Below are 13222 nucleotides of genomic sequence, written 5' to 3' on the forward strand. Positions count from 1 at the left end.
TCTCGTTGCCTGTCTGTCTCAGCTCGGCCCGGTCACAAGCTGGCCGCTAATGTGGAGTCGGGAGTGCCAGTCTCACATTGTGGCTGTCTATATACGTTGATTTCCGCGTGGTGCAGCAACTGTCTCCGTGGATCAGCTGGTTTAGATCGTCCCACTCATAAAATGGCACGTCGCTCCCGATGAAATGGGGAGGCCGCGAGTTCGAGCCTCGCCGGGGACATGTACTTACTTTTTGGCGTCGCAATCTCGCATCTTTTTTTCTTTTTTCTCTTCGCCTGTCGATGATAGACTCACAGCCCTGTCCATCTTCTCTTCCTTCTACAATGGAGGCTTGTCATTCGGTGTGTGTCCGCGACTGAGGAGCGGCCTATAGCCATCCCGTCGTGGCCAAGGCACGCTCGCTCATTTGCTCACTCGCGCAGCACGACGTAGGCCGTGATAGATTGTCGTCATTGATGAAGAAGCATAGCGAGGTATGAGTGGATGGAGTCTGAAGTCATCGAACAATAAGAAAGCATATTCGTCGTACCGGTCGTCGTGGCGGTCGTCGTGGCGGTCGTCGTGGCGGTCGTCATCAGGCATCCCTCATTCCCACGGCCGTACTGCTCCTCCCCGCCGTCGGCCATCCCTTCGCCCCCACGTAGGACAGCTCCAGCTGCGCGCCCTCCGTTGCCTCGTCCTTCTCATTCATCTGCGCGTCCGGCGTGGTCGGGAGGAGCTTGACAGAGAGGTAGCGACCGATGGGCAGGGCTGAGGAGGAGGAGGAGTCGCGCGCGAAGTTGAGTGTCTGTGGGAGGGTGGTGGGGAGTAAGGATATGTCGCCGGGAGAGGGGGTTGACGGGGAGATGATAGAGGGGAAGTGGAAGGTGAGCATTCCACGAGGGAGCAGAGAAGGAGTTGCGACAGGCGATGTCGTGGACGTGGTAGCGGCAGCGGCACGCTGTCTCTGTGCTGCTACGACTGCTTCGCGTCGATCCATCGCATAAGGATCACCTAGGTCGGCTTCCTCGTCCCAGTGCGGCTCCTCATCGCGCTCTTGCCTGAGAGCAAGTCCAGGACCAACTGCTCCTCCATCGCCGACGGCAGCTGCAACGATGCTCTGCACGTCTGTCGCCGACTTGCCCTCCCACTCGCGTAGAGCAGCCTTCTCGATCGGCGAGTCGCTGACAAAGACGAGCGCTTGAATCGACGTCGGTAATTGCTGCGCTCTGCCCTCCTCGCTGAGAGGCGGCTTGCGCGTCACGGTGACCGAGAGAGACGACAGAGTGAAGAGCGGACCGAGCGGGTCACTGGTCCCTGCATTGTGGCCCTGCTGCCCCGCACGAATAGCGTCCGCTCGTCGCTGGATGAGAGCGAGGGCACTAGGCATGCTTGCAAGGCGAGTGAAGAGATGGTCGTCCTCGGCAATGGTGGAGGACAGGGAGAGCTCCGCTGAGATGGCATTGATCGCTGCCAGGTCCTCCGAGCTGAGCGGTATGGCTTGAGAGGGGAACAGCGAAGGCAGGGCGGGACCTGGCAGCGCCGCCGGAGTAATCGAAGGCGTTGCGTCATCCTGCTCTGCCTCATCTAAATGTGCAGCACCCTCGCTAGCACCACCCATCGTAGCCGCCGTGCTTGCGCTAGCTGCGAATCCACCCGGTCCCTGCGTGGTCCTCAACACGAGCCCCCTCAGCACATCAATGTCATCGCTACTCAACGACCTAAGCGCTGAGAGCGATGAGGTCCGTGTGAACGGCTGTTGGATCGGTGCACTCTGCGAGTCGTCGCTGCTTGTCCCGCCAGTCGCGGTGAAGCGTGAAAGCACAGCCACCTCTCGCGGCGTGAGATCCGGGCGACGTGCTAGGATTTGTGGCCAGGGGGAGCGACCGGAGGGCCCGCCAGAGTTGAGGGCTGTGGTTGACATAAGGGCGGCGGAGGCCGTGCCTGCTGTCGTGGTGGAGGCTTCTCGACGCTCTCTGGGAGCCATGCCAAGAGCTCGCCGACGCTCGTTGTGAGCCTCGTGCGCGTCTACTGCACCACCAGCGGCAGTGCTGCGAAGAAGGCGTGATCGTCCTGCACTCCAGGCTCGATCCTCCTCGAGCCGCGTCCTAGGGTAGGCTGTCGCAGTACTCGTCACCGAAGTTGTGCCAGGCAAAGCCGCCAGGAACCTCAATACCACATCCAACCCCTCCTGCGCGGTGAAGCGCAATCCGTTCTGATCGTGCCTGAGCACCGCCCTCGCTCCACTAGGCTGAGGCTCGCGCCGGCTGACCTCAAATCGCAGGGCATAGGCCTGCGTCTCCGAAGGTGAAGAGGCGGAAACGTTTGACGTGGGTAGCTCGGGCTGCTGTGGTGCCCAAGTAAGGAGACGCTGCCTATGCGCTTGGAGGGCGGCCTCTTGATAGTGACCTGCTCGTTGCCCTAGAGTATCGAGGGAGCGTAGCACCCGGGTCGCAAGGGGGTCAAGCTGGCTTTGGTCATGAGGGGTGATGAGACTGGGTGAGGTGGATGATGATGGCGAGGCGAAGAAGTATGTGGAGGCATGACCTGGTAAGCTGCTAGATGTGCCAGCGCTGCCGCTGCCGCTGCTCGAGCGAGAGGTGAGGGCAAGATCGTCGACCGCTCGAGGGAGCGAGGACGACGGCGCAGCGCTGGAGCTGCTTACGGCCTGTCTCTCCTCCGAATCCTTGTCCTCTCCAAGCGTTCCGGAAGAAGTGGCACGACGCAGGTGGCCAGAAGACGAAGAAGTGCTCGTCGTGGGTGGATCAGACGCCGGCTGAGAAAGCCGCACAGCCCTTGGCGCCCTCAATCCCGCAGGTGCCGGGTCTCGCAGCGTCCTTCGTCGCACAAGCGAGGAGCCAGCTGCCATACTGTTCTGCCCGCTGTCACCAGTCGTGCGTGCCTGCGAGCCCCTCAACGCTGACTCAGTACTCTCTAGCACCCTCCCGATCCTTCCCTCCCTCTGCCTCAGCTCGTCGAGGTGGCGCCTGCGTCGGGCTAGCTCCTCTCCAAGACGCTGCTGAGAGGCACGCAGCTCTGCCTGGCGCGCAGAGAGCTCCGCTTCGATGTTCTGAGATATTCTGGTGAGCCAAGGAGAAGAGATTGAGGTACTTGAAGAGGACGCAGCTGGATCGGTTGAGGCTGGAGGAGAATGCGCAGGGTTTGGGGCAGGAGTGGTCGCGGTTGTGGCCTCCCCGAGCGCGGATCGATAAGCCCTCTCTTCCCTCTCGCGAAGCTGATCGATTGACATGCTCCTGATCTCCTCGCCGACACCAGTACCACTCCCTGATCCAGTCGTGCTGCGCCCGTGGTGTTCAGCTCTGCGCACAGGGGTTGTCGATGTCCTGCTGGTCGTCATCATGGGAAGCGAAGCAGAAGACGCAGCCAGAGAAGCATTGCTGATATCCTCGCTGGCCAGGCTGCGCAGCCTGCGAGGGCGACGCAAGCTGCGGATCGAAGTTGGAGGCGAGACTGGAGCCGCAGCAGCCGATGTGGACGGCGTAGAAGTTGCGGCATTCATTTGCACAGGACTGCTGGAACCTGGGCCTCGAAGCCACATGGTCACGCCGGGAGCGCCTTCGTCGCTGGTTTCCCGCATTGGACTTGAGGGACGAGAGGAGTGCTGCTCCTGATCTTGAGGCTGCGGCTGCTGCAGCGGCGACGCAATGGGGCTGATCGCCGTCGCCGCAGGATTGACGAGCGTCCAGCCCCCTCCAATGCCGGCAGCTGTCCCTCGAGTCGTAGCCGAGGGATCTTGGTGGTCGTTCCTACCACTTGCCCCGCCCGACGCAAGGCGAAGACGGCGCGTAGCCCTCTCCTCAAAGTCCAAGCCGCGCACATACCCCTCATCCGCATCCATCTCCTCCTCCGCCCCTGCAGCCTCAACATCCTCCGTGGCAACGACCAGCGCAGTGCGATTGCGCTGACGTCGTGCCGCTCCCTGTCTCCCCTCCTCGCCCTCTTCAGCACCATCATCCTCCCTCTCCCTCGCTCTCGCGCGAGCTCTTGTAGAGCGAAAACGCCATGGCGGGATAGGATCGTTGTGCAGCTCCGCTTGCGCTGTTGTGATGCCCGCTGCTGCTGGATCACTCTCGTTGTCCGCCTCGAACAGCAGCTCCCCATTAGGATCGTCAAGAGCACGTCGGGCCGCATGAGCTTCCTGAGCACTCTCTTGGCGTGCACGTACGCCGCGATACCAGTCTGACCCAACCGCGTCGCCGTTTGGGTCGCCGAGAGGAATGAGAGGGTCCAGAGTGGTAATGTTCGAGACGTGAGAGGAGGAAGAGGGTCTAGCTTCCTGGGTGTCTGCGAGGTCAAGAGCAGGAGGTGTGTACCAGGGGAAGATGTGATACGATCTCGGTGGAGAGGAAGAAGAGGCATTGCTCCCCGAAGGAGCCGACGTTGAGGCAGCTGCCGCGGCAGCAGGTGGGCCATCGATGCCATCCAAGCTCCTCAGATGTCGCAAGTAGCTCATTCCATGCCCTTCACGTCGAGCCTGCCTCTGCTGACGATCTTGCTGACGTTGCTCCTCGGTACGTCGCTGTCGTGTCACATCTGACGCTGCATTGCTGGCTGACCCTGATTCCAGAGTTGCAGCTGCAGTCCGCGACTCCCGCCGCGCAGCCGCCATCCTGGCAACGGCATCTGTCGCCTCCCTCCTCTGGGCCTCGCCCGTAGCTGGAATTTGGAAGGCGCTCTCTGGCAGGGGCTCGTTGGGCGAGGCTGCTGATGTAGTACCTGCAGGCCTGCCTGATCCAATGGCAGCCTGACCCGTCAGAGTTGCCCTCCTTTGCTCCTCTCCTTGAGCCGCAGCTTGCGTCTGCGCAAGTACCTCTTGCACGCGTTGCCTTGCCCGACCGACATCAGGATCATTGAGGGCTTGTTGCCTCGCAGCGTTGGAGAGCTCGAGGACTCCGCGCGTTGCAGATCGATCGATGGGGCCGTTGACACCCGTGGTGACGTTGCTGTTCGTGCTACGTGGCGGCGAAGAGGAAGAGGGGGTGGAAGAGGTGGCCAGCAATTGGTTGGTAGACGTTACATTCGACGGACTTGAGCGCACGGGAGTCGCACGCCAAGGATCCGACAGGCTGGTCATAATCGCTGAAGCGGGCGTGCGGGACGGCACTGCGAGACTCGTGTTGGCATCGGCTGACACCGTCGCGGGTGGTGGAGTGGCCGTAGCGGTCGATGGCGTCCCATACTGCTGCCTCATGAGCCTCGCCATCTCGACTCTTCTCCGTCCGACAGCGTTCAGCCCGGGTGTATCGACCGTGATCCCGGTGCTGGCGGTACCCTCCCTGGTACTGGGGTCAAGCGAGGGAAAGGAGAGCATGGGAACCGCATCTGTCGATGCCTCTCGCTCGCGCTGCGTTGGTGCGCTGTCGCTTGCGGCTGCAATGGAGCGCCTCCACTCGTTGGCTACGGCTGAGGCAGGTGTCATGTTGCTCGTTGTGGGTGGCGCCGCTGCTCCCGCCGAGGCGGACGTCGATGTGTCCCTTCCCCTCCTCAGAAGCTCGCCACGCAACCAAGCCCCAGCTGGACCCGAATAGCGTCGTGCCCACCAAGGATGAGGGAGCAAGCGCGAGCCAGGCGTGTACCCAAAGAGGAACGGCGGAGGGGGAGCATGATGCGCCGAGGAGGATCCCACGTTCAGTTGCTCGCCATCATCCACGACGCCGGCTGCACAGCCCAGATCGAAGCACATCCGATTCCACGTCTCCATATCCACGTCAACGTTGCCAGTCGTAACAGCATTGCGAGGGCGAGAGGGTTGCGGTTGAGGATAGTACGAGGACGACGAGGAGCGCTCCTCTGTGCCTCGGCGTGCGATTGCACGAGGCGGGGATCGCCAAGAAGGGTGAAGCCGCCCCTCCATTTGGGCGACAAACGCTCGCTCAATAGCATCTGCGTCGTATTCTTCGCCTCCTGGACCGCCCGAACTAGAGGAAGTCGTTGTGCTTTCACCACCGCTGAGCGTCTCGCTACCCGAGTCGGAAAGGTCGATCATGCCTACGCCTGTTGATCGAGACGTTGCGTCGAGGTTGCGAGCGAGGGGCGTGTGGGATGATGAAGACTGTGTTGCGCCAGATGGAGCACGCGTGGCTGTGATGTCAACTTGATGATCCTTGGACCAATCCCACCTCGCCACCTCTGCCGCTCGGTGGAGGGAGGCCACTTGCATGGCAATTGCTTGCTCATGCGCCGTAGGGGGTGATCGACTAGGCGAGGACGGTGCAATCGAACCAAAATGGAGTGCCGAGGAGTTGACTGAGTTGGCCCACAAGGGGTGGGCAAGGGAAGGGGAGGACGAAGGGCGAGATGACGAGGCTGATGGCACGAGGAGGTCAGCATGAGGATACAGAGGGTCTGCGCCTGGTCGACTGCCAGTCGCGGGTGAAGAGGTCGATGGCTGGGAGGCCACCTCCATACTGAGATGAGCTGCTGAGCTTTGTCGTATGCTCTGAGCTGTGGTAGTGGTGATGTCGTCGGCGGCGTAGTGGCAGTGGAGCAACTTGGGATCAAATGCCAATCGAGGGCCAGTCCAGGGCGCCGCCGCCGCCCTCACATTTCGATTTGGCCCACCGCCATCGCCCCGCCCTCGCACAAGCCACGCGGACGAGAAGCGCAACCACCCAGACGATGGCGGCGAGAGTCAAATCTTTTGCCGTCAAGAGAGGGCGACGAGGGCAAGCTCGCTCTCACTCGAATGACTTCATGAAGGTGCGATGATGAGAATGGAACGAGACTGATTGACTGACAATGAAACCGATACAATGAGAGAAGAAGCCTATACCACTCTGTCGCTCACTTAGCCACCGCGTTGGGCCTGAACGTCGCAACAAGCATAGCGTGATCTCTCTCATACGGCTCGAGGGTCAATTGCTCCCTCGGCTTGAACTCGGCCTCCTGCAGCTTCTTGACCTCACCAGCGTACACCGCCTCCGGTACCGCCGTCGAGTCGATACAGCTTGCCTTGATTGAGATGACTGCGTGCCCGCCGTTCTTGAGGAAGTGGCTGGCGTTCAGAGCCACGATACGGGCCTGGTCGGGCTGGGCTACATCGGCAAAGATCGTGTCCACCATGGGGAGAAGAAGGCGGTACTTTTGCGGGTGACGAGCGTCCTCGATGATGGGGATGACGTTGGTACGCTTCTTTGCCATGCCGATGAGGTCGCGTCCAGAGCGGTGTGAGAACTCGACGGCGTAGACTGTTCCCTCGGGTCCAACGACGTCCGCTACGTGGGATACAGAGGTACCAGAGGCAGCACCGAGGTAAAGGACCTTGGATCCCGGGCCAATGTGGATATGGTCCAGACCACCGAGGACACCAGCCGCCAGCTTGGAGCGGAACGGGTTCCATACGCGGTACTCGACCTTCTGCGGGGCAGCTCCCTCCTCCGTGGGCGCCGACTCGACGCTGATGCGCTTCTCGCCGTAGACCGACTCTCCAGGGGCGATGTTGCGGGTAACGAGGAGGTGCTCCTTGCCCTCTGCGATGAAGATGCCGGCGTGCCTGTGAGGCTTGACGATAACGTTGGATCCGCCCTTGGCGCCGCCGCGGGCACCACCACGGCCTCCGCCACGAGGAGCGCCACGTCCACCACGGCCACCGGGAGCACCACGGCCACGGGGAGCGCCGCGTCCACCACCACGGCCGCCTCCTCGTCCTCCACGGTCACCACCGAAGCCTCCCCTTCCTCCGCCACGCCCGCCGCCGAAGCCTCCACGACCGGGGGGTCCGGCACGACCACCACCTCGGCCACCTCCAAAGCCACCGCGTCCGCCGCCGCCACCACGTCCACCTCGGTCTGAGAGAGCAACGGAGGAAAAGGTTGATGATGTCAGATGAAGCTCTCGTGGGGAGGTGGCCGATCTCCTCGATCGCGCTTCCTTGGATGCTCACCTCCAAATGCCATTTGTGCTAGTTGTGAATGAGTTGTGTAGGAGAAGCCCTAGTGCTGTTGCTGCGCAGCTTCTTTTGTTTGCTGCTGAAAGAAGTTGTGATCAACAGCCGAGCCCTAGAACTTGTTGATGATGAGGATTTGGTAGGGTGGAAGAAGTCGAATGCAGACGGACGACGCTTCATCCGCTTCTCTTTCTCGTCGACAAATTGCAGGCGGCAGGCGGAGACGACACAGTCTCGAGGCTCAGCTTGCCCGCCCTGCCCGCCCTGCCTGCCCTGCCTGCCCGCCTCGTTTTCGACGAGGTTTGCGCGGGATGAAGACCACGTGGCTCAGATGAGGTCGAGCCTGAGATGGCTGTCCGTCCCGCGAGGGGATCGCGACGTCGAGGCACGACGCGGATGGGCGAGCGAGTCCAAAGTCCAACACGACCCAGCCATCCTCAACAACTCAATCACCATCCTCTCAACCACCTCGATATTACTTCACCTCTTTGCTCTCCCGCGTCTGACAAATCGTCACTTCATCGCGCGGCTGTCGCGAGGAGACCGACTCATTCGCCGTCAGCATCACAGGAATGCGAGAGCTCATCACAGTGCAAGCGGGCCAATGCGGCAATTCTATCGGCTCGCAGTTCTGGGAATACCTCTGCAAGGATCATGGAATTGGGCGTGATGGTACCCTGGAGGACTACGCCGTGGGAGTCGATGCAGGAGACAGAAAGGACGTCTTCTTCTACCAGGCAGACGACGATCACTATGTCCCGAGGGCCATCTTGATTGACATGGAGCCAAGAGTGAGCTGCAAGAGCAGGGACAGAAGCGCCTTGATGCTGATGCTAATATGCTGCGATGCTTCCTTGTGCGTGTCAGGTCATTGGCGGAATAATGCAGGGGCCGTACAAGAATCTGTACAACCCAGAGAATGTCTACACATCGAAGGTAAGCCAGAGTAGCCAGCATCATCACTACTTCAGCTCGCCGCCAGTCTGACCATTCCTCATGCTCGTCCGCACGCACACTCAGGATGGCAGCGGCGCCGGCAACAACTGGGCAATGGGCTACTCCGCCGGCGAGAAAGTAGCAGAAGAGCTCATCGACATGATCGATCGCGAAGCCGACGGCTCCGACTCGCTCGAGGGTTTCCAGCTTCTCCACTCCATTGCAGGCGGAACAGGGTCTGGTCTTGGTTCCTTCCTCCTCGAGCGAGTCAAGGAGCATTTCCCCAAGAAGGTCGTGCAGACCTACTCCGTCTTCCCCAATAATCAGGAGACGTCCGATGTGGTTGTACAGCCGTACAACTCGGTACTGGCGATCAAGCGGCTGGTGCAGGAGGCGGACAGCGTGGTAGCACTCGACAATGCGGCATTGGCGAGGATCGCGGCCGATCGATTGCATTCGGCGGACTCGAGTTACGATCAGCAGAATCAGTTGGTGTCGACTGTCATGGGGGCTGCGACGAGGACATTGCGTTTCCCGGGGTACATGAACAATGACCTTGTGAGTTTTGAGAGATGAGCAGCGCCCAGTCGCAGCGAGAATGTACGCTGACCGCCTCCTTCGCGTCGCCGCCCGCAGACTGGCATCATCTCATCGCTCATTCCGACCCCTCGAGCGCACTTCCTCATGACATCCTACACCCCCTTCACAAGCGACACCATCGACCGCGGAAAGATGACGATGAAAACCTCCGTCCTTGACGTGATGCGACGCCTCCTCCAGCCCAAGAATCGCATGGCCTCAATTCAGGGCGCCAGCAAGTCGTCGTGCTACATCTCCATCCTCAACCTCATTCAGGGCGATGTCGACCCGAGGGAGGTGCACAAGAGCTTGCTCCGCATCAGAGAAAGGGATCTCGCCACTTTCATCCCTTGGGGCCCAGCGTCTATCCAGGTGGCGTTGACAAAGAAGAGCCCATTTGCGCAGAACACCCACAGAGTGTCTGGGTTGATGTTAGCCAATCACACGGGGATGGGAGCATTGCTCAAACGCACAGTCATGCAATTCGATAGGCTCAAGAATCGCAACGCTTTCCTCGAAGGGTACAAGAAGGAGGCCATGTTCAGGGACAATCTCGACGAGTTCGACGATGCGAGGGAGTGCGTGGTGGAGCTGATGAATGAATACAAGGCTGCGGAGAGGGAGGATTATATCAGTGGTGGGGGCGGTGGGGACTGATGCGTAAGACCATACCACTGCTGCGGCGCTCTGAAACGCCGTCGCCCTCTCTTGCCTGCGTCGACGGGCACCACGCTCTCTTCTCTTTTGTACTTTTAGTTTCCCTCAATGTCAGTGCTTGTACGCCACTCACGATTCACTCTCACACAGAAGACCAGAGAAGACAGATGAGAAGAAAGGACATAGCATTGGGTACGTGCATGTGACGAGAAGAAAGGAGAGTGGGTTGCGAGAGGGGAAAGGAGAGGAAGATGCAGCTGCAACTCGACTCTGTCACTATTTACGACGAAAGGGGAGAGGAGGTGATGAGGAGGGGGAGGCCAAAGGAATGCGAGGCGAAGCTCTACGAGATGCAGGACGGGTGGGTATCAGAGGATGCGAGATTGACGATATGATGCTGTCGGACGGGCTACGGTAGCCAAAGCGAAATCGCAGAGCCTACGACGAAGGGATCGCCGCAGCGTTGACGAGTCCGACAATGGCCGCCTCAGCCTGCGCAGTCGCAGTCATGAAGTGCGTCCTGTAATGTCCGTAGTTATCTTGCAAGTACGTCTTGCCCGCAGTGTCCCAGCTGACACGCTTAGCCCACGAGTCGATGATGTACTGCTCTCCAAAGCCCAGGCGGGACATGGGCGAAGTGGTGGAGAGGGACGAGGCGAGGTAGGTCGAGGTCAGGTAGCCGTCGCTGAATCCTGCCTGCTGTGCGGCGGTCACGGCATCAGTAGCGCGGCGAGCGAGGTGACCTGCGCGGGAGGCGGGAGAGCCAACACCACGACGCTCGCTCTTGGCAGCGGATGATGTGGTGGACTGGACCATTCCAACGATGGGGTTCGTCTTGTTCTTTGGCGGGTTGACCGTCTCATCAAGGAGAGGCGCAATCTTGGCTCCGGTGTCGGCGAGGAGCACGCCCTTGGAGTAGTCGTTGCTCTCCTTGTCAGCGCTGACAGCCGCCACACGAGCGAATGACGAGCTGCTGGTAGAAGACGTGGCCGAGAGCTTAGAGATGGCTGCTACGATGCTGGCGGAGACAGTCTTGCTTGCTGCAAGGTTGAGGAGGATCTTCCTGTTCGTGACGAAGCCGTTGAACCCCCACGTGTTGAGGTACGAGGGCAAGTACTTGCCCAGGGCAGCTTTGAAGCACCATCCTGCGTTGCTGTCGCAGTTTTCCATCTTGTACGACCAGTAGTGGTATCCACTCGTCGTGTTAGCGTACATGTTCATCTGCGCCGCACAGTACGTGGCCGTGTCTGCGTCCTTGTTCGATGAGCCGCTGAGCGAGGAAGGTGCGAGGGCGCACGACCACTCGCCAACGATCATGTTGCGGCGGCCGATGCCCGACTGCTTGGTGAATTTGGTTTGCAGGCTGCCCTGGATCTGCGACGTGTGACCCTGTGCGCTCAGCGATGTGTCTGACGAGGTGTAGACAAAGTACGAGTGGTAGTCCTGGACGACGAAGTCGTCGCGCTGCGAGACAAACTTCGCGCCCTTGGCCATGTTGAACGCATCGTGGAAGTAGAGAGGGAGCGACTTGGCGTACGACGATGACTGGCGCATGGCGTCCATTGTCTCGTTGTACCAAGGCCAGAGCTTGGTGTTGTCCTGCGGCTCATTGAGCAGCTGGATACCAATGACGTTGGTGACGTCGGCGATCTCCCACGACAGCCAGGTGAGAAGACCCTTGGTCAAGTCCATGTTGGTGTCAGTGTAGAACTGCACGCCCTGGCCGGTGATGCCCGAGTGATCATTGCCATTCTGCGAGCCGTACGCGCCATGCAGGTCGATGAGGACGCCAATGTCGTATTTGGCTGCCCAGCGGATCGCGCGGGCAACGTACTTCCACGAGTTGGAGTAGACGTCGGCGTAGTCTGAGAAGGGAGAGTTGTGCGTGAAGTAAGGGCCTACGGTCCAGTAGCCGATGGGGATGCGGACCGTGTTGACTCCCTTGCTCTGCAGGTACTTGAAGTCGTCTTCTGTGATCCAAGTGTCCCAGTGCTCCTCGAGGTAGTACTGTGCGCTCTTGAGGCCGTTTGCTGACGTTCCAAAGCCGCTCACCAGGCCGTACTCGGACGATTGAGTTGCGCAGCTCATGAAGTTGCCCTGCATCCATCCCTCCTGCACGAACCAGGCGCCGAGGTTGACACTGATCTGCTGACGGTAACGCATGACGGTGGCCTTGACCGAGTCAAAGTCGTCGAACACTGGGTCGCCAAGCTCGCCCTTGGGCGTGTACGTGTCCGTATTGAGGGGACACTTGCCGGGACCAACCGTAGCGGATGAGGCGAGCTTGTGTGTGCCAGTGCGGCTTGATGACGAGGTGTCATTGGTCTCGGGTACGTAGAGAACCGATACCTCACCCCACTTGGACACGTCGGCATGAGGGTTCTTGTAACCGGTGCTCTGCGTTTGGAAGCCATGGACGTTGAGGTCGCCGGCCTTTGTTGAAATGCCTTTGCTCGACGAGTTGGACGATGAGGCAGAGGGCAATTGCGGCACGGGCTTGTAGTTGGCCACAACCAGAGAGAGCGACGACGCCAACGACGTCAATGACTGCGAGTTGTCGCGCGAGAAGAGCCTCATCGCGGCGAAGGAGAAGAGGGAGAAAGTCGTAAAGAGTAGGGGGTGGTGAGGGAGTTGTAGGACGACCTGCGACCTTCCAGAGGAGATGAGGGGGGGTAAGGCTACTGCGATCGATTCAACGAGTGATTAGATGATCCCTTCAAGGGAGTCTGAGGAGGATGATCGTTTCAAGGCACCAGGCCCTGTCGAGCAGATAGCGGAGGGGGAGGAGACGGGAGCGGGTGACGAAGGACCGGTCACACTGACGCTGAGATGATGAAGTCGTGAAGGAAAGGAAGAAAGGAAGGAAGGGCGAGGAGAATTAGCTGGATAATATGTGGGTCCTCTCTGCGAGGGACTCGCTAGGCCTGCCATCGAATGTCAGTCAACGCCGAGAGCAGGCTGTCGCTGTGCTCCATCATTGGACTCCGCCGGAGAAAGGCCCCTCAGGGCGAATAAAGGGAGCAAGATGCGATGCAATGCTCTCTCATCTCTCCCAAGTTGCCGCTCCGTCAACGGAGCTGCGAGGCGTGAGCAACCTCCTCAGTCCTGACGATGATCCTCGGCGAGTGAGGACGGACAGCGTAGACGTTGTCCACGATCTCTGAT

At 60.1% G+C, this 13222-nt stretch overlaps 4 protein-coding genes across 4 annotated transcripts; 1 reads left to right on the forward strand and 3 right to left on the reverse strand.

Moving 5' to 3' along the window:
• Positions 1 to 353: 353 nt before the first annotated feature.
• Positions 354 to 6478, reverse strand: BDZ90DRAFT_231737 (hypothetical protein). Its single transcript, XM_025505976.1, has one exon. It carries the CDS (start codon positions 6404 to 6406, stop codon positions 575 to 577), a length of 5832 nt encoding a protein of 1943 aa, XP_025362571.1. The 5' UTR covers positions 6407 to 6478; the 3' UTR covers positions 354 to 574.
• Positions 6479 to 6783: 305 nt separating this feature from the next.
• On the reverse strand, positions 6784 to 8014 carry BDZ90DRAFT_264492 (Fibrillarin; the record flags this gene model as incomplete). The annotated part of the gene is made up of 5 exons (XM_025508638.1): positions 7883 to 8014; positions 7755 to 7787; positions 7575 to 7676; positions 7236 to 7553; positions 6784 to 7214 (listed from the first exon to the last, which is right to left on the reverse strand). The coding sequence occupies exons 1-5, from the start codon at positions 7893 to 7895 to the stop codon at positions 6784 to 6786; spliced, it is 897 nt and encodes a 298-aa protein (XP_025362572.1). The 5' UTR covers positions 7896 to 8014.
• A 288-nt stretch (positions 8015 to 8302) lies between these two features.
• On the forward strand, positions 8303 to 10057 carry BDZ90DRAFT_279107 (gamma-tubulin; the record flags this gene model as incomplete). Its single annotated transcript, XM_025509150.1, has 4 exons — positions 8303 to 8676; positions 8753 to 8821; positions 8906 to 9379; positions 9458 to 10057. Exons 1-4 carry the CDS (start codon positions 8458 to 8460, stop codon positions 10055 to 10057), a joined length of 1362 nt encoding a protein of 453 aa, XP_025362573.1. The 5' UTR covers positions 8303 to 8457.
• Positions 10058 to 10223: 166 nt separating this feature from the next.
• Positions 10224 to 12634, reverse strand: BDZ90DRAFT_251512 (glycoside hydrolase; the record flags this gene model as incomplete). The annotated part of the gene is made up of 2 exons (XM_025507734.1): positions 10224 to 10891; positions 10964 to 12634. The coding sequence occupies 2 exons, from the start codon at positions 12632 to 12634 to the stop codon at positions 10496 to 10498; spliced, it is 2067 nt and encodes a 688-aa protein (XP_025362574.1). The 3' UTR covers positions 10224 to 10495.
• Between the last annotated feature and the right edge of the window lie 588 nt (positions 12635 to 13222).

Source organism: Jaminaea rosea (genome assembly GCF_003144245.1).
Source record: "Jaminaea rosea strain MCA 5214 unplaced genomic scaffold BDZ90scaffold_5, whole genome shotgun sequence".
In the NCBI taxonomy this organism is placed as follows: Eukaryota; Fungi; Basidiomycota; class Exobasidiomycetes; order Microstromatales; genus Jaminaea; species Jaminaea rosea.

What these genes read in the sequence shown, in the direction of transcription:
- BDZ90DRAFT_231737 (XM_025505976.1), bottom strand. Translation starts at nt 6,406, where the DNA reads ATGGAGGTGGCCTCCCAGCCATCGACCTCTTCACCCGCGACTGGCAGT.